The 19,035-nt window shown below is 40.2% G+C and overlaps 1 protein-coding gene and 1 long non-coding RNA gene across 2 annotated transcripts; both read left to right on the forward strand.

Annotated features, from left to right (window-relative positions):
• The first annotated feature begins 13,978 nt into the window (after positions 1–13,978).
• On the forward strand, positions 13,979–14,971 carry LOC133034329 (uncharacterized). The gene is made up of 3 exons (XM_061109391.1): positions 13,979–14,212; positions 14,441–14,698; positions 14,828–14,971. The coding sequence occupies exons 1-3, from the start codon at positions 13,979–13,981 to the stop codon at positions 14,969–14,971; spliced, it is 636 nt and encodes a 211-aa protein (XP_060965374.1).
• An 883-nt stretch (positions 14,972–15,854) lies between these two features.
• On the forward strand, positions 15,855–17,536 carry LOC115725313 (uncharacterized). Its single transcript, XR_009685971.1, has 3 exons — positions 15,855–16,351; positions 16,455–16,530; positions 17,252–17,536. It is a non-coding gene; the product is annotated as an uncharacterized LOC115725313 (long non-coding RNA).
• The last annotated feature ends 1,499 nt before the right edge of the window (positions 17,537–19,035 follow it).

A 19,035-nucleotide genomic window follows, 5' to 3' on the forward strand; every position in this document is an offset into this window, starting at 1 on the left:
GGTTTGTTTCGGGGCCTAACTGCTGGATTTTCTCAATTTTTTCAAAACCAAAATGTCTACTTTCGCGTCCAGTTCCAAGTCTTCCAGGAAGGGGGCGGTTCAACTGGCCACCCTGGAAGAGGTCATGCAGGGTCCCGTGGCCCAGGAGAACTGTGTTGGAAATATTTTACCAGGATCTAGATTTACTACCTAGTATGTTTCATTAACATCCTAATATGAATTCTAAAACAATGAAATAAACACATAAGAGTTCAAGAAACCTTACATTGGGTGCAGCGGAATATTATGACTCCTTCCATTCAGATCTCTAGCCCTTGATTCCTTTCTGTAGCAGAGCATTATCAAGATCTGAATCTGGATCTCCTTCTTTGATGTTGATTTTCCACAATCTTACATACTATGATTGAGGTACCACTTGATGTGTGTGGGCACTACTCATTCACTTAAGGGAATTTCGAAATTTTGAAGAGAAGAGAAGAAAAGAGAGAGGAAAGTGGTGGCTCAGGAATTCACTCTGAAAAGAATGAGATGCAATTGTGTGTTGTTTCCTGAAGCCATTACTTTCTATTTATAGAATGCCCTCTAGGTTTAGGTTAGAATTGTGTGGTATTAAAATAATGAAAAAATAAAATGGTAAACCTCTTGCATAGTGGGCGGCCCATATAAGGAAATTGGGCCTCACTTTGCAACTTTCCTATTTTGTTATTTTTCATTCCCATTTTCTCAAAAATGCCAATTTTCCAATTTAACCATTTAAATGCCAATTCTAATTATTTAATAACTTTAAAATAATTATTAAATAATATTACCATTTAATGTATTTATTAATTCAGACATATAAAGTGTCTTAATTAATAAATAAACTTAGAATCTCTTTTCTTTACAATTTCGCCCTTGCTTAGTGAAAATTCATAAAGTAGACATAGTCTAACTTTTAGAATTATAATTGATTAATTAAAATCAATTAACTGAGTCTTACAAGCAGTATGGTCTCAACTAGTATGGAGACCACGGGTCTATATAACTGAGCTTCCAATAAGTCGAACCGAATTTACCAAGTAAATTCCCTAACTTATTAATTCCTTATTGAATCCACTCTTAGAACTTGGAATTGCACTCTCAGTCATATAGAACGCTCTATATGTTCCACGATATAGATACGTCATTAGTTATCCATTGTTATAATCCTAATGTGATCAATGATCCTCTATATAGATGATCTACACTGTAAAGGGATTAAATTACCGTAACATCCTACAATGTATTTTATCCTTAAAACACTTAACCCTGTATAAATGATATTTCAGCTAACTGAAATGAGTACTCCACCATTTATTTTCGTTTGGTTAAGCTCGAAGGAAATCATCCTTTACTTTCTATTCGTCAGATAGAAGCTATAGATTTCATATTTATGTTAGCGCTCCCACTCAATTACACTACTGTGTTCCCAAAATGTACGTATCACCCTGACCCAAAAGTAGGCTTAACTAACAAATCAAAGAACACGAATAACACTCTTGAGATTGAACCTAATCATATCAACATTAAGATCATTTGATCTAGGATCAACATGTGATATTGAATTGAATAGATATTACGGTAAATTCTAATATATCTAATCAAAGTTCAATATCGGTCCCTTCCAATGTATACTCCATACATCCGATACTGGTAAACTTTGCCAATGTCCTGGAAAGGACATAACACTTTTCCAAGGTGTAAGAATACCTATCGCTGATTATACCATGTCAGTCTAAATCCAGTGTTCTGACAAATTAGGGAATAAACTTTCGAACATATAATTAAGATTATATTCCACTGTGCTGACAACACGATAATCTTTAACAAATTCATATGTTCTGGACTTAAATAGAATTCATACATTATATGTATATAATCATGAAATAAATCATGTGAACCATGCAACATAAAATGTTATTTCTGATCTTTATTAATAAGTAAATCTGATTATATTAAAATGGGTTTTATTTAGGGCACAAAACCCAACAAACTGTAAGTCCCGTGCTAACGGTTGGGAGGCGAATGAGCTCCACTCCACATTGACTTGTGCCCACCAACTTGAAAAGATCGTGGTGGTGGCAGGCATCAAACCATCAGCCTCTGGGACCTTCCACCGGCTGCCTCGGGACGAGGAGACTCCCAATCACAATTATGGGGGCTTCGGAGCTTAGAGCCAGACCCATTTGATGTCCAGGGCTATGCTCCCTCTTCAGGACTATTTTGTAAATTTTTTAGTTTTTGTTGGCCTCGCGCCGTACCAACTAATTCCTCAAGGATACCGCCTGCTTTCAGGCTTATTTATTTTGTATGCTGCCCAGAGCTGGGGTTCGGCCAGTCAGGCTGAAATTTTGTATTTTTATGAACTTGTTTCTGTCCCCAAGAAGGGGGACAAATTTAAAGACGGATTTTATGGACTTCGCTCCCACCCTTTGAACGAGGGCCAAGTCCCTTTCAATCATCAGAAACACGTGAAGGAGTACTGTCACCGTTTCTTCTTTTCCTCCGGTTTTTAGGCCATGGACCGCCCGGAGCTTCTTACGGAGTGGGTTAGGATCCCTCCTTACATGCGGACCGCACCTACTCATGTATTCCTCCAGCGGGCCAGGACTTTCTCCACTTATGACAAGAAGGCATTTAGCGTTGGGGACTTGGTCACGACAGAGAACTGTCGGAAGGCCAAGCTGATATCCAAGAATCAGTCGGTGGATGACTTCAATCTTTCCAAGGTCATCTGCCCGAATGTAAGGACTCCAGCTGCAGAAAGGGCGCTCTGGGTGGACACAATCGCCTCGGCGGAGGACCGGTACCAGAAGTACCTTTTCAGGAGGGAATAGGAGCTGGCTTACATCAAGGCCCAGGCTGCAGCCGGGAGGACCCTTCGTCTAGAAGCTCCTTCGGAGCGAAGGCCCTCCTGGCCTAAGCCTGTGGTCCCGGTTCCCAACACTGGTGCTCTAGATGCCAGTACTTCAAGTTCTGGTAAGTCTCCTTTAGTAATTCATCATGTCCTTTCTGTCCGAGAGTATACCCAACATAGACCTATAGGGTTCGATGAGCGCCTCTGTAAGTTTAGAATGCCTTCCACCCGGTGGGGGAATCACGCCAAAGAATATTATTTTCCCACTTGGGTCATTTCTTGGGTCGGTCCCGGATGGGCTCTGGACCTCCGGTGCCTATTCCCCTAGACCATTCAGCCCATTTGTCCTCCAGCTAGTTTCTCCCCTCAGACAGCTTTCTTGGGGATGATGAAGCCAGCATTGTAGTTCAAGACTTTGCTAGGGCTGAATTAGAGAGTCAGGGTAGGATTAGTTTTATTGCTTTCTTGTTGGGCGCGCGCCTTTCTCATGGTCATTCTAACACTTTGTTTATTTCTTCGTTGCAGCAGCCAGGCCAATAGAGGATCTTCTGGCTACCCTTGTCGAGGCATATAACCCTGACGCTTCTTTGCCTTCGGCCCCATCCCAACTGGTGACCCCCGGGAGGTCCTCGTCCAGTGCCCCTTCAGGCATGATTGTCTTGATAGACGAGGAGGGGGAAGTCGAGGAGGATGAGGGCAAGGCTGCAGCCGCCCTTGAGCGCAAGCGGAAGGGAAAAATGGTTGAGACTGAGCCTTCCAAGCGGCCCCGAAAGAAGGACACTCCAGCTGTGAGCAATGACTCCGAGATTCCTTCTGCAGCAGAGGAGTATACTGTGCCGCACGGCATCGTGCTCACCCCAGTCCTCGCCGAAGAGGAAAGGCAGATGCTCCGCATTGCCAAACATAACTATGCCCTGGACGAGTTCAGTCGGGGACATGCTGAGGTGGAGGCCCTAAAGAAGATCCTGCGAGAGGAGCAGCAGAACACTTTGCGCGAGGACGCTTTCTGGAATCCTTGGGACCTGAACATGGACCCTTTGACGGATTGGTTCAACCGCTTTGTCGGGCCTACCCTTGCTCCCTTCGCCTCAGAGATGACCAGCCAGTTTGTCTCCCACCTAACTCAGTTCCCACCTAAGAGATACGCTACTTGTGCCTCCGTGAACTCCGTTTACCAAGTTCATGACATCAGCGCTGCTCTGGCCGCGGTGAGTACTTGTGATTTTATTTCCTTCTTTTAGATTTTTTCTTAAGGCATCTGATTTCATTCTTGTATCTCTTTTCAGATTACTGTCGAGACCGGCCGCCTTTCCAAGACCCTGATTGACCATGGGTTCGTCATGTCCAAATTTGGGGGTATGGACGAGGCCGTGAGAATTTTGCGGGACTTGTCTGCCGAAAGGAGGGCATTCCGGGAAGAGGCCCAGCAAAGGGAGGCCCTTACAGAGGCGAAGTACCAGGAGGAGGCCCAGTAGAGGGAGGCTCAGGCAGAGGTAAGGCACTGGGAGGAGCTGAAGGCAGAGGGTGAGGCTACAGCAAGGGCCAAGCGCGAGCTGCGGGAAACCAGGGAGGCTATGGATGAAATGGCTGCTGAGTTAAAGTCCTTGGAGGAGCTGCATCAGGCAGACTTGCAGTCGACGGCCAACTTGACTATGGAGGTGAAGGAACTAAGGGATTTTAATGATCAGGCCTTGAAAAAGGCCAAAAGAGATGAACTCCTGACCCCAGTCACCTGTAAGCATTGAGTCAAGCGCTTTGATGATGGCGTCTATATGGCCTGCCAGTCGAATGGCCAGAGCATCAAGCTTGATTTTTATCCCAAACCTAAGGAAGCCCTCGCTAAGTTTCGTGAGAAAAAGAAAGGCTTGACGCTTTGCTCGAAGAACGCTGGGGGCCTCACCTTCCTTCTCGCATTAATTAGGCCGACAAATTCAACCAGTTCACAACTATTTTTTTTTCTTTACATTTACAGTCTCTTTTCCTTCCTTTCAGACAATTTAAATTATTATATTCTAAGGGGAGACAGTTTTTTATGGCCCGTCCCCAGGCCCTTAATATTTTATTAGGACCTATTTTTCGGTCAGGACATCTTTTCTATTTATATATTTTCACTTACATATATTCTGCTTGATTTTGCTTTTACTTTTGGCCTGTTTTACATTTTTCCGTGTGGTATGCCTTAGTACCCCCCTAAGTGGCATGGAAACATTGTTTTTAAGGCACTCAACTTTATTTGAAATTTAGAGGTTGCATACATTTTACGGTACAAATTCTCTTAACAAAGCCTAAGTTTACATTTTGGACTATTGGTAATACTTCCGGAGATGATCAGCATTCCAGGCCCTTGGCATGATGGTTCCGTCCAATCTTTTTAGCTTATACGTCCCAGAGCCGATCTCATCCTCAATTTCATATGGCCCTTCCCAATTTAGCCCAAGTACCCCCACTCCGGGTTCTTGAGTGGCTGGGAAGACTCTTCTTAAGACCATATCACCAATAGTAAATTTTCTACTTTTAACCTTAGAGTTAAAGTACTTAGTCACCTTCTTTTGATAAGCTGCCATTCGTATTTGAGACTCATCCCGGAGTTCTTCAATTTGATCGAACGCTTCTTGTAATAAAGCCTTGTTTATTGTTGGATCGTAAGTTGTTCTCCTGTGGGATGGGAATAATGATTCTACCGGGACCATTGCTTCACAACCGTACGCCATTAAAAATGGCGAGTGGCCAGTCGTGGTTCTTGGGGTTGTCCGGTAGGCCCATAACACTCTTGGCAATTCTTCGGGCCAATTGTTTTTGCAGGCCAGCAGCTTTTTCTTTAGGGTGACCTTTAGGATTTTTTTGACCGCTTTTGCTTGTCCGTTTGTTTGTGGCCTTGCCACTGCGGAGAAGCTTTTAACGACTCCGTGTTAGTTGCAGAACTCGATGAACTCTTTGCAGTCAAACTGCTTTCCATTGTCTAAGACTATCTTGTGAGGCAAGCCGTATCGACACACTATGTTTTTGATAACAAAGTCTAGTGCTTTTTTAGCAGTTATAGTCTTCATTGGCTCAGCCTCCGTCCACTTGGTGAAGTAGTCTACTGCTACTATCGCATACTTTACTCCTCCCTTTCCTGTTGGCAGGGACCCAATAAGATCTATTCCCCAGACCGCAAAGGGCCAGGGACTAGTCATCAGGGTAATTTCATTGGGAGGAGCTCTCGCTATGTTCACGAACCTTTGGCACGAATCACATTTCTGGACGTAGTCTATGGAATATTTTTTCATTGTTGGCCAGAAGTACCCTTGTCTCAATATTTTCTTTGACTGACTTGGGCCTACTGTATGATCTCCACAGGACCCCTCATGGACCTCCAGCATAATTTGCTTAGCTTCAGGGTCCGATACACACCTTAAATAAGGCATGTTGAGTCCTCTTCGATAGACAATTTCGTCCATCATCACATAACGATGCGCTTGATATTGTATCCTTCTGGATAGTGCCTTCTCTTGGGGCAACTCGCCTTTTGTTATGTATTTGATGATGGGGACCATCCAGCTGGGCTCTAGCTCAACTGTTGCTATGGTATTTTTTACTTTGATGCTTGGCTCTGCCAAGCGTTCCACAGGTACCACCCCCAGTTTCTCAATCTCACTGTCTGAAGCTAACTTAGCCAGGCACTTAGCATGAGCGTTTTTCTCTCTGGGGATTCTTTCTACTTTATAGTCCGTGAACTCGTGGAGCAACTCCCGGACTATGGCTACATAGGCGGCCATCTTTTCTCCACGCGTTTGGTATTCTCCTGACACCTGGTTTACTACCAGCTGTGAATCGCTGTAGACTTATACTCTCTTGGCCCCTACGGTTTTTGCCAATCTCAGCCCTGCTATCAGGGCTTCGTATTCGGCCTCATTGTTAGAAGCTGAGAATTCAAACTGTAAGGCTGCTTGGAGTCGAAGTCTGTTCGGGGATATCATCGCGACCCCCGCTCCGGATCCATTTTCGTTAGAGGCGCCATCCACGAATACTTTCCACGCTGGGACTGGTGGTGTGAGTATGTTTGCGGTAGCTTCAGCTTCATGGCACTCCGTGATGAAGTCTGCCAACACCTGCCCTTTTATGGAAATGTGTGGAATGTAGTGTAGGTCAAATTGGCTTAACTCCATTGCCCATTTGAGGAGCCTTCCGGATGCCTCTGGCTTTTGTAAGACTTGAAGAAGTGGGTGGTTGGTTAATGCCTTGATTGGGTGAGCTTGGAAGTAAGGTCAGCTTTCTAGAGGCCATTAGGAGACAAAAAACTAGTTTTTCGATCACCGGGTACCGCGTCTCCGCTCCTATCATGCGCTTGCTGACATAGTACACGGGATGCTAAGTTTTTTCCTCTTCCCGTACTAGGGCCGCGCTAACCGCAATCTCAGAGACATCCAAGTATAGGAATAAGTCCTCTCCGAGAACGGGCTTCGATACGATTGGTGGCTTAGCCATGTGCTCTTTTAGTTTTTTAAATGCCTCCTCGCACTCGTCGGACCATTCAAATTTCTGAAATTTCTTCAAGATGTTGAAGAAGGGAATGCATTTGTCTGTGGATCGGGAGATAAAACGGCTCAGGGCAGCAACCTTTCCGGTTAAACTCTTGATATCTTTGTGCTTCTTAGGGGAAGGCATGCTCAGGAGAGCTTGGATTTTTTCTGGATTTGCCTCAATTCCCCGCTGACTGACAATGAAACCCAGAAACTTCCCCGACTTAACCCCAAAAGTGCACTTCTTTGAGTTAAGTTTCATTCTGTATCTCTGGACCACTTCGAAACATTCTTCTAGGTCATCCGCGTGGCTAGTGCACTTATTCAATTTGACCAGCATGTCGTCCACGTATAACTCCATATTTCGCCCCAGAAGGCCCTTGAACATCCGGTTCACCATTCTTTGGTAAGTTGCACCAGCATTTTTTAGTCCGAAAGGCATCACCAGGTAACAGTATACCCCCTTATCGGTCCTGAAGCTAATGCGCTCTTGATCCACGATGTGTATTTTGATCTGGTTGTAACCGGCGTATGCGTCCATGAAGGACAATAGCTTGAATCCGGAGGTGGCATCCACCATCTGGTCGATTCTTGGCAAGGGGAAACAATCTTTGGGGCAGGCTTTGTTTAGATCGATGAAATCTATACAAACCCGCCATGTTCCATTTGGCTTGGGTACCAGTACCGGATTGGCTAGCCATTTTGGGTAATATGCGTCCCGGATCATGGCACTGGTTAGCAATTTGTCCACCTCTTTCTCTAGGGCTTCGGCCTTTGCTGAGTCAAGGGGGCATCTTTTCTATTGAACCGGTGGCATGTCCGGGTTGACGTTAAGGACGTGGGTTATGACGTGGGGGCTTATGCCAGTCATTTCTTCTTGACACCACACAAAAACATCCGTGGCATTCCTTAATGTCTTTACTATTTTTTCTTTTTCCTCTGGCTCTAGATTTTTTCCTAGTCGGAGGACCTTGGTGGGGTCGAGGTCGCATACTGACAGTTCCTCGACGTCCTCCATGGGTTCTACAATTTTTTTAGATCCCACACTGTAATAGCCAAAATATTCAGTTATTAATTTTCTATTATATTGGTCTAGAAACCTCAATGTGGAAATAGTGATTACATAAAATATATTACTTTATCCAGTAGTTCTCTAAACTTAGTACTATATTAATAATAGTTTTCAAGAATTTATAATACTTTAGTAAGCATATAATAATTTTAGATAAAGCTCAAAATTATAGCTCTTTATTAAGAGGAAGTGTCTTGATGAGTTAGATATGATATATATTTGAGAATTATTTACGTGGTCAAAGGAATGAAATTTGTCTATGTTAGTTAATCATTTTTGAAAATTGGTATTTCTCCTAGTAGTATTTATCATGAGAATTGTGTCATTCCTATAAATTAAACTTTGCTAAGGACTTATTTGATTAGGAGAGTGTTTTATCAATATTATTATTGTCATGATTATTAGTTAGCCATTTAATTATGAAGTGATATGTATTACTATACTATGTTATATAGTAATAATTATAGTAGTAGCAGTAGTTAAGTGATATATAGCTCCGGCCAAAAGCTTTGAATAATAAGCTTAGCTAAATATAGCAAAGTATTAATAGTAGCACATATATATAAATATATAATCCCTTAAGATAAAGTAATTGTGGGTCAAATACATAAAGTATTTGTATATACGTGTATAAAAGATGTAGCTAGAAGATAATTCAAAAATTCTAAACAAAAACTTTGTCAATCAAAGTCCACACGTGTGAGTAAAACTCTCAACAAATGGGACTAAGTCACATAGCTTATTCTAGCTTTTTATGGGTGAACTTCTTCAATGAACCATATTGGCCGAATTTATGGCTAGGAGGTTAATCTTAACTAGAGTTAGTAGCAAAGTTAAGTTAACTAGGGTGTGGTTAAGTTCTTAGCCTATAAATACTATTAAAGCTTATACTCTCCCTCATCACCTCTAGTTATCTCTGCCACTATTACCATTTACACTCCCAATCTCAGTAACTCTTAAAAGTGTCCAAGCTCTCTCTTTCTCTAAGCTAGATCAACTACCTCACACAACTATAAATCAGCAATATACTTCCATAACTTTCACTCCCATATATAAATCACAATACACCTCAAGCCATACCATTATCATTCTTTAATTAGTCTTCCATAGCTTTAGATTAAACACCAACTTTTATACGCCTAGAAATTATTCAAGATCTCATATCATCACATTCCTCTATCCTCTCGCATATATATATATATATATATTTCATCATACTGGCATCACTATCACTATCATTTCACATTTAAGTTATTAGTGCTCCATTAAATCTCATTTGGAAACTAAGGTATATCATTTGATAGTTTTGAATTCGTAGATACGAAGTTAACGTTTCTAATATATATATAACACTATATTCTAATTAATAAGTGTAAAATTTAGGTTTTTCGTAAGAAACTCATTATTGGTTCTCAAGGATCACTCTCATTACAATCAAGGCTAGAACTCCACATTTGAGGTAAGGAAATTAAGTAGAAAAAATAAGTTTTCTGTATGTAATAACATTCATAGGAAGAGTAAAAGAGAAGTTAACTAAGGTCTTCTGCCTGACTCTTTATTGTTTGTTATTTAATGTACTGTATAATATATATTCAAATAATATATTTATAAGATTCATGTTATTTATGTATGTTTACAGTATTAGAGCATGGCCATTGCTAAAGGTATATATTCATGTTATTTGAGTATGTATGTAAATAGTGTGTTTATAAGATTCACATTATTTAATTATGATTGTTATGTTATTTAAATAATGTATAGTAGTTTGGCATTATTTAAATTAGGTAGATTATAATGTGACATGGTTTGACCGAGAAGATAATGGTTAAATACTTGACTGTTGGGTCTATATGGTAGAGAGGGGGCCATTTAGTAGTGGGTACGATTTTACTGAGCCCAGCCCTCCGCCATTTAGTCCAATAGCTCGAGTTTATTTGCCAAAGTCAAACTCGGGCGTAATCATTATTATGTGATTTAGCTTAGAACCTAGTTATTAGCTACTAGTGATATAATTAAGTTTATGTTTTGCTATCTGTCTAGATATGTGCATGTGCATTTTAGTTAGGATTTACTTTTATTTATGTGACTACCTGACACACATTTTCTTACTGAGTTTAGTAGCTCACCCTTATTAAATTACCATGTGCAGACCAAAGTAACTGAAAGTATAGAATGCCGGTGGCAAGTGGAACTTTGGACGCTTGTGTATGTGAACTCGCTGAGGGCCATATAACTGCGGGCGGTCTAGGGCGCTCTATTTATTTATTTACGCTATTAAGTTTATGTCGTAATTGTTTTAGTTATTATTTATTATGTCTTTTGTACGAAAACTGGCCAGTTGTGAATATTTTCAAGTATTAAATAAAAATGCGACATTATGATTTTCTGCGAGTAACGCTTGTAAATAAAATTAATATTTTTATAAAAGTACGGGCGTTACAGTTTGGTATCAGAGCCACAGTTATATCGGTCCAGAACGTTCTCACGAGTTACACACATCGGCTAAAAAGTCTCCGCTTGCTACCATGTAAGTCTCATATTTTATGTTTGTATTATTATTTGTACTTGTGTAATTTTAAAATTGCATTTACTTCATAAACCTTAGTACCTACAACCAAGTTTAGGTACTACCCATATGAAATAATTATTTTTAATATCTTCATATAAATATATTTTAAGAAATTTCTTAGGTCAAATTTTAGAAGTTTATTTTAGTTAGTACCATATGACTCTTGAAAAAAAAAAACTGAAATTTTTTTTAAGTAAACCATATAAAAATATGTTTTATTATTTTCTTTTACGTGATTATAGAGATAATTTTGTGAACTGTTATGTTAATAGGGAGAAACTTTTCTTTTATAGAAAAATAATTAGTTGATTTTATCTACTAGGAATATTATAAATTATTCAAATAGTTAGGTTAGTTTTTTTTTAAGAATTTTTATTTTAGAAGAATTAGAACTAAATATTAAGAGACAATGTTGCTTAGACGATCAAGTCGTCTCAATAGAAACAATCAAGAAGGAGGAGCTTTAACACCTACAAGAAGTTTAAGAAGGAGACGATTTACGCGGCTAGGATAGTCATGGTGGAGAACAAGGATAATGAGTTGCACTATTACGGAAGAGGTGTCCGCGTAAGTACATAACAATTCATAAGCTGAGTTGAGAGGACGCTTATTTTCGCGGGTAGTTGGTGCAACAGAATTCCAAGCTTATGGAATGGCTCCAAGCTCATGATGAAAAGTTGCATTGCAATAAGCAGTAAAGCACGAGGAATTTAGTTCAACAGCCAACACACTGCTTTGAGCCATCACATCAAAGAATAAAAAAAACATCGAGATTTGAAGGAGGCTCTAATCGATGAGAGGGGAAGGAATGACGAAGGATTGTAGCACCCATATTGGGATATACGTAACTCAATAAAAGACAACTGACGAATGACTTTATAGAGCTGGAAATGAAGGATCATGACGCTACACTTGATATGGATTGGCTATCCATTCATCTATTGCTGAAAGTATTTGGTCGCTTTTGGAAACAAAGGCCGGAGATCAGATTACTTTCAAAGAAGTTAAGCTAGCCTTATGAATTTCTTTAATCTCATCCTTAAAGATTAGCCAGATAAGGAAGGTATGGTGTCAAGCGTTGTTGGCCAATGTAGTGCACAAAGCACTGGAGACACAACTAACAATGAAAAATACGGACATAATCTGTGAATTCCAAAAGGTCTTTTAAGAGATCTACCGGGGATAACCTCAGACAATGACGTGGAGTTCATCATCAAGTTAGCTCCAAGAATTCTTCAATTTTGAAGGCTCCATACAAAATGGTGATTAACAAGCTGTAGAAACTCAAAGTATAGCTACAAGAGCTCCTATACAAAGGGATCTTTAGACCAAGTTTCTCACCTTGGGGTGCTCTAGTAATCTTTATCAAGAAGAAAGATGGAAGCACGAGGATGTGCATAGACTATTGTGAGCTCAACAAGGTGACCATCAAGAATAAGTACCATTTGCCAAGGATTGACGATCTCTTTGATCAATTGCAAGGCTCGAGTGTGTTCTCAAAGATAGATCTAAGATCTAGGTATCACCAGTTGAAGGTCCGGAAGGAAGGCATACCCAAGACAGTATTCAGAACACGGTATGGACACTATGAGTTTTTAGTAATGTCTTTTGGACTAGCTAATGCCCCAGCAACCTTCATGGATATGATGAATAGGGTGTTCAAGGAGTACCTAAATAAGTTTGTTGTTGTATTCATTGATGACATTCTTATCTACTCCAAAACTGTGGAAGAACATGTGGAACACCTGAGGATGACTCTAAACCGACTTAAGGAGAACCAACTATACTCCAAATTCAAGAAATGTGAATTCTGGTTAGAGAAGGTAGCGTTCCTAGGCCATATAGTTTCCAAATATGGAGTCAAGGTGGATCCTACAAAGATCGAAGCGGTCAAGAGCTGGCCAACACCTAAGACTGCAAGTGAAGTAAGAAGATGGTTACTATAGACGCTTCGTTGAAGGATTTTCCAAGATTGCAACTCCTCTAACCAACTTGACTTGAAAGACGCAGATGTTTGTCTGGTTAGAAAAGTGTGAGGGTAGCTTCCAAACACTAAAGGACAAACTAATAACAGTCCCTATATTATGTGTTCCCAATAACAAGGATAAGTTTGTGGTGTACTATGATGCATCGAAACAAGGGCTGGGATGCATGCTAATGCAAAATGACAAAGTATTAGCATATGCCTCAAGACAACTTAAGGAGTATGAACAAAGGTACCCAACACACGATCTAGAGTTGGCAGCAGTAGTTTTTGCGCTAAAAATATGGAGGCACTATCTCTACAGGGACAAATGTGAAATTTATACCGAACACAAGAGCCTGAAGTACTTCTTTATGCAAAAGGAACTCAACATGAGGCAGAGGCGTTGGCTAGAGCTTGTTAAGGACTATGATTGTTAAATCCACTACCGCCCGAGGAAGGCCAACGTAGTAGCAAACACGCTAAGTAAAAGCAGTTATGCCAGCTTGGCAATACTAGCACAAATGGAAAAGTCACTACAATAAGAACTCCAAAGAAGTGGTATGTAGATCATTACACTAAAACTAGCTAACCTAACAATTGTCTTGACGTTGCTATAAGAACTTAAAGATGCACAGATTGTAGATGAGCTCTTACAGAAGAAAAGAGCAGGCTTGCTAGAGAAGGAGCAAAGGATTTCTCTGAAGGTACAAACAGCATGCTGAGGTATAAGGGAAGAGTGTGTGTAGCCAATGACGTAGAGCTTAAAAGAAAGATCATGATGGAAGCACACACTACACCCTACTCAATCCATCCAGGGTCAAACAAAATGTACAATGACTTAAAAACCTTGTATTGGTGGTCAGGGATGAAGAAGGATGTAGCTGAATTCGTAGCTAGATGCCTCACTTGTCAACAAGTTAAGGTTGAACATCAGAGACCAGCAGGGATGTTGCAACCCTTGGAAATCCCAAAATGGAAGTGGGAAGACATAGCCATGGATTTTGTGACAAGACTACCCAGAACAACCAAGCAACACGACTCATTTTGGATAATTATAGACAGACTCACCAAGTCAGCACACTTTGTTCCAGTAAAGTCTACTTACAACGCAGAGCAATATGCTGACATGTACGTGAAAGAGATATTGAGGCTGCATGGAGTTCCAAAGACGATAGTCTCTGATAGAGGTTCAGTATTCACCTCCAAGTTCTGGGAGAGTCCACATAAGGCAATGGGGATATGCTTCGAGCGTGCGCACTAGACTGCACGCACCATCTGAACGCACCATCCAAATACTCGAGGATATGCTTCGAGCGTGTGCACTAGACTGCACTGGCTCGTGGAGCAAGTATTTACCCCTAATGGAGTTCTCCTACAATAATAGTTATCAAGCCACAATCGGAATGGCACCATATGAGATGTTGTATGGACGAAAGGTAGGTCACCGCTTCACTAGGATGAAGTTGGAGAAATAGGTCCAGAAGCAGTAAGAGAAGCTTCAGAAGCTGTGGAAAAGATACGACAAAGGATGCTCAATGCCCAAAGTAGACTGAAAAGTTATGCAGATTTGAAAAGACAGGAGGTTGAGTTTTCCGTAGGGGACTTAGTGTTCTTGAAGGTATCACCTATGAAGGGGATTATGCGTTTCGGAAAAAGGGGAAAGTTAAGCCCAAGATTTATAGGTCCTTTTGAAATACTGGACAGAGTTGGTCAGGTAGCGTACCGTTAGGCCCTACGGCCAACATTAGGAGAAACGCATAATGTTTTCTACATTTCCATGTTATGTAAGTATGTACCTGATCTGACACATGTGCTTAAGTACGAGAACTTGAACTTATAGCAGGACATGAGCTTTATGGCACGCCCTGTGCGCGTGATAGAAGAAGGAATAAAGGTCTTACGAAATAAGATTATACCCTTAGTCAAAATCCTGTGGAGTGATAGTTCTGATAGAGAAGCGACATGGGAGTTGGAGAAGGACATGTAGAATCCGTACCCCGAGTTATTCTCAAGTAAGTAAATTTCGAGGACGAAATTCCTTTAAGGAGGGTAGATTGTAATAGCCAAAATATTCAGTTATTAATTTTCTATTATATTGGTCTAGAAACCTCAATGTGGAAATAGTGATTACATAAAATATATTACTTTATCCAGTAATTCTCTAAACATAGTACTATATTAATAATAGTTTTCGAGAATTTATAATACTTTAGTAAGCATATAATAATTTTAGATAAAGCTCAAAATTATAGCTCTTTATTAAGAGGAAGTGTCTTGATGAGTTAGATATGATATATATTTGAGAATTATTTACGTGGTCAAAGGAATGAAATTTGTCTATGTTAGTTAATCATTTTTGAAAATTGGTATTTCTCCTAGTAGTATTTATCATGAGAATTGTGTCATTCCTATAAATTAAACTTTGCTAAGGACTTACTTGATTAGGAGAGTGTTTTATCAATATTATTATTGTCATGATTATTAGTTAGCCATTTAATTATGAAGTGATATGTATTACTATGCTATGTTATATAGTAATAATTATAGTAGTAGCAGTAGTTAAGTGATATATAGCTCCGGCCAAAAGCTTTGAATAATAAGCTTAGCTAAATATAGCAAAGTATTAATAGTAGCACATATATATAAATATATAATCCCTTAAGATAAAGTAATTGTGGGTCAAATACATAAAGTATTTGTATATACGTGTATAAAAGATGTAGCTAGAAGATAATTCAAAAATTCTAAAACAAAAACTTTGTCAATCAAAGTCCACACGTGTGAGTAAAACTCTCAACAAATGGGACTAAGTCACATAGCTTATTCTAGCTTTTTATGGGTGAACTTCTTCAATGAACCATATTGGCCGATTTTATGGCTAGGAGGTTAATCTTAACTAGAGTTAGTAGCAAAGTTAAGTTAACTAGGGTGTGGTTAAGTTCTTAGCCTATAAATACTATTAAAGCTTATACTCTCCCTCATCACCTCTAGTTATCTCTGCCACTATTACCATTTACACTCCCAATCTCAGTAACTCTTAAAAGTGTCCAAGCTCTCTCTTTCTCTAAGCTAGATCAACTACCTCACACAACTATAAATCAGCAATATACTTCCATAATTTTCACTCCCATATATAAATCACAATACACCTCAAGCCATACCATTATCATTCTTTAATTAGTCTTCCATAGCTTTAGATTAAACACCAACTTTTATACGCCTAGAAATTATTCAAGATCTCATATCATCACATTCCTCTATCCTCTCGCATATATATATATATATATTTCATCATACTGGCGTCACTATCACTATAATTTCACATTTAAGTTATTAGTGCTCCATTAAATCTCATTTGGAAACTAAGGTATATCATTTGATAGTTTTGAATTTGTAGATACAAAGTTAACGTTTCTAATATATATATATATATATACCACTATATTCTAATTAATAAGTGTAAAATTTAGGTTTTTCGTAAGAAACTCATTATTGGTTCTCAAGGATCACTCTCATTACAATCAAGGCTAGAACTCCACATTTGAGGTAAGGAAATTAAGTAGAAAAAATAAGTTTTCTGTACGTAATAACATTCATAGGAAGAGTGGGAATAGTAAAAGAGAAGTTAACTAAGGTCTTCTGCCTGACTCTTTATTGTTTGTTATTTAATGTACTGTATAATATATATTCAAACAATATGTTTATAAGATTCATGTTATTTATGTATGTTTACAGTATTAGAGCATGGCCATTGCTAAAGGTATATATTTAAATAATATGTTTATAAGATTCATGTTATTTGAGTATGTATGTAAATAATGTGTTTATAAGATTCACATTATTTAATTATGATTGTTATGTTATTTAAATAATGTATAGTAGTTTGGCATTATTTAAATTAGGTAGATTATAATGTGACATGGTTTGACCGAGAAGATAATGGTTAAATACTTGACTATTGGGTCTATATGGTAGATAGGGGGCCATTTAGTAGTGGGTACAATTTTACTAAACCCAGCCCTCCGCCATTTAGTCCAATAACTCGAGTTTATTTGCCAAAGTCGGACTCGGGCGTAATCATTATTATGTGATTTAGCTTAGAACCTAGTTATTAGCTACTAGTGATATAATTAAGTTTATGTTTTGCTATCTGTCTAGATATGTGCATGTGCATTTTAGTTAGGATTTACTTTTATTTATGTGACTACCTGACACACATTTCCTTACTGAGTTTAGTAGCTCACCCTTATTAAATTACCATGTGCAGACCAAAGTAACTGAAAGTATAGAATGCCGGTGGCAAGTGGAACTTTGGACGCTTGTGTGTGTGAACTCGCTGAGGGCCATATAACTGCGGGCGATCTAGGGCGCTCTATTTATTTTTTTACGCTATTAAGTTTATGTCGTAATTATTTTAGTTATTATTTATTATGTCTTTTGTACGAAAACTGGCCAGTTGTGAATATTTTCAAGTATTAAATAAAAATGGGACATTATGATTTTCCGCGATTAACGCTTGTAAATAAAATTAATATTTTTATAAAAGTACGGGCGTTACACACACGGGGATCCAATTCATCTTCTTCCGCCATCTCTGGCTCAATAATTTCACGGACCATTAGGACGGGTAGGTGGGCGGCAACGTTGTAACACTGCCTGGCCTCTACCTAGTTCCCTCTCACGGTTCCTATTCCAGCCTCCTGAGTAGGGAATTTCAGGCATAAGTGCCTAATTGACGTGACTGCACCAAAATCCACCAGGGCCGGTCGGCCGAGGATTGCATTGTAAGCTGTTGGGTAGTCCACCACCACAAACGTGCAGTATTTGAAAGTGCTTTGGGGTGTGTCCGGGCACAAGGTGACTGGGAGCCTCACTTTTCCCATTGGGATGAGTGTTGTTCCATTGAACCCTGTGAGCTGGGAACCGCTTGGTGAAAGATCCCGGTCCGTGAGGCCTATTGCTGTGAAGGCTTCTTTGAATAACAAGTTCACAGAACTCCCGTTGTCGATTAGGATTCTAGCCACAATCTTATTGGCAATGGGAGTCTCTATGACCAGGGGGTCATGATGAGGAAAACGCACTGTCTTAGCGTCCTCTTCTGTGAATGTAATGGGCTGATCCATCAGCCGGGGCATTTGAGCTGGGAGTTGAGTAACCTCCCAAACCTCACTGTGCTTCACGGCCCCTTCGTAACGTTTCAGCTCCTTCTGGGTAGTTCTTCCGATTTGAGGTCCTCCTGAGATCATGGCTACTCTTCCGTTGGGTCTCGACGGTAGGCCAGGAATTTGTTGGGTTTCCCCTGGGGGAGCAATTGGGGCTAATGCTCCGGCTACACCCCCTGGTGCTCCTTGGGGCAAAGGCCCTCCTGCCTGAACCGGATTGAGGTGAGGCAACCGGTTCTTGATCCATTCGTAAAGATGCCCCAGTTGGATCAAGTTTTCAATCTCGTCCTTGAGGTTTTTGCATTCATTAGTGCTATGCCCAATGTCGTTGTGATACTCGCATCTTTTGTTGGGATCCCTCAGGGAGCTATCCATGTACAGAGGAGGCGGTCTCTGGTAGTGCGTATTTTGCCTGGTAGCAAAATACACATGCTCTTGGGAGTCCGTTAGCTCTATGTACTGGGTATACTGGGGAGTGTACCCCCTTTTCTGCCGCTTATCCTCCGTCCGGTTGCTGCCTTTTGAGGACCTCTTGCTCCGAGAGCCTTGAGAGGGACCTGCTAAACTTGCAGTCAGAGCGGAGTGCGACGAGGCTTGTCCACTCATCCCTGAGGGATTTCCAAAGTGAGAAGATGCAGGGGCCAAGGCCTGGCCCTGACTATATCCGGGAGTAGCAAAGATTTGTATGCCGCTCATCGCTGGAGCGGCTGTTGGTAAGGTCCCTGGGAGCTGAGCTCCGGGTACATATCCCGCTATCCCGGTGGGGTAGTATCCCCCATAGGCCACTATCTGGGCCTCTTCTAGGTTGATGTATTTTTGGACTCTTTCTGGAAGTGTTGAAGGTTGGAGGCTCCTTCTTGCTGTAACTCATTCCAGAACGGAGTCCTCG

Source organism: Cannabis sativa, chromosome 2 (assembly GCF_029168945.1).
Source record: "Cannabis sativa cultivar Pink pepper isolate KNU-18-1 chromosome 2, ASM2916894v1, whole genome shotgun sequence".
Lineage (NCBI taxonomy): Eukaryota > Viridiplantae > Streptophyta > Magnoliopsida > Rosales > Cannabaceae > Cannabis > Cannabis sativa.

What these genes read in the sequence shown, in the direction of transcription:
- LOC133034329 (XM_061109391.1), top strand. Translation starts at nt 13,979, where the DNA reads ATGGATTTTGTGACAAGACTACCCAGAACAACCAAGCAACACGACTCA. An exon ending in TCTGGGAGAGTCCACATAAG is followed by an intron (nt 14,213 to 14,440) that starts GCAATGGGGATA and finishes CCGCTTCACTAG; the next exon opens with GATGAAGTTGGAGAAATAGG. An exon ending in TACTGGACAGAGTTGGTCAG is followed by an intron (nt 14,699 to 14,827) that starts GTAGCGTACCGT and finishes AACTTATAGCAG; the next exon opens with GACATGAGCTTTATGGCACG.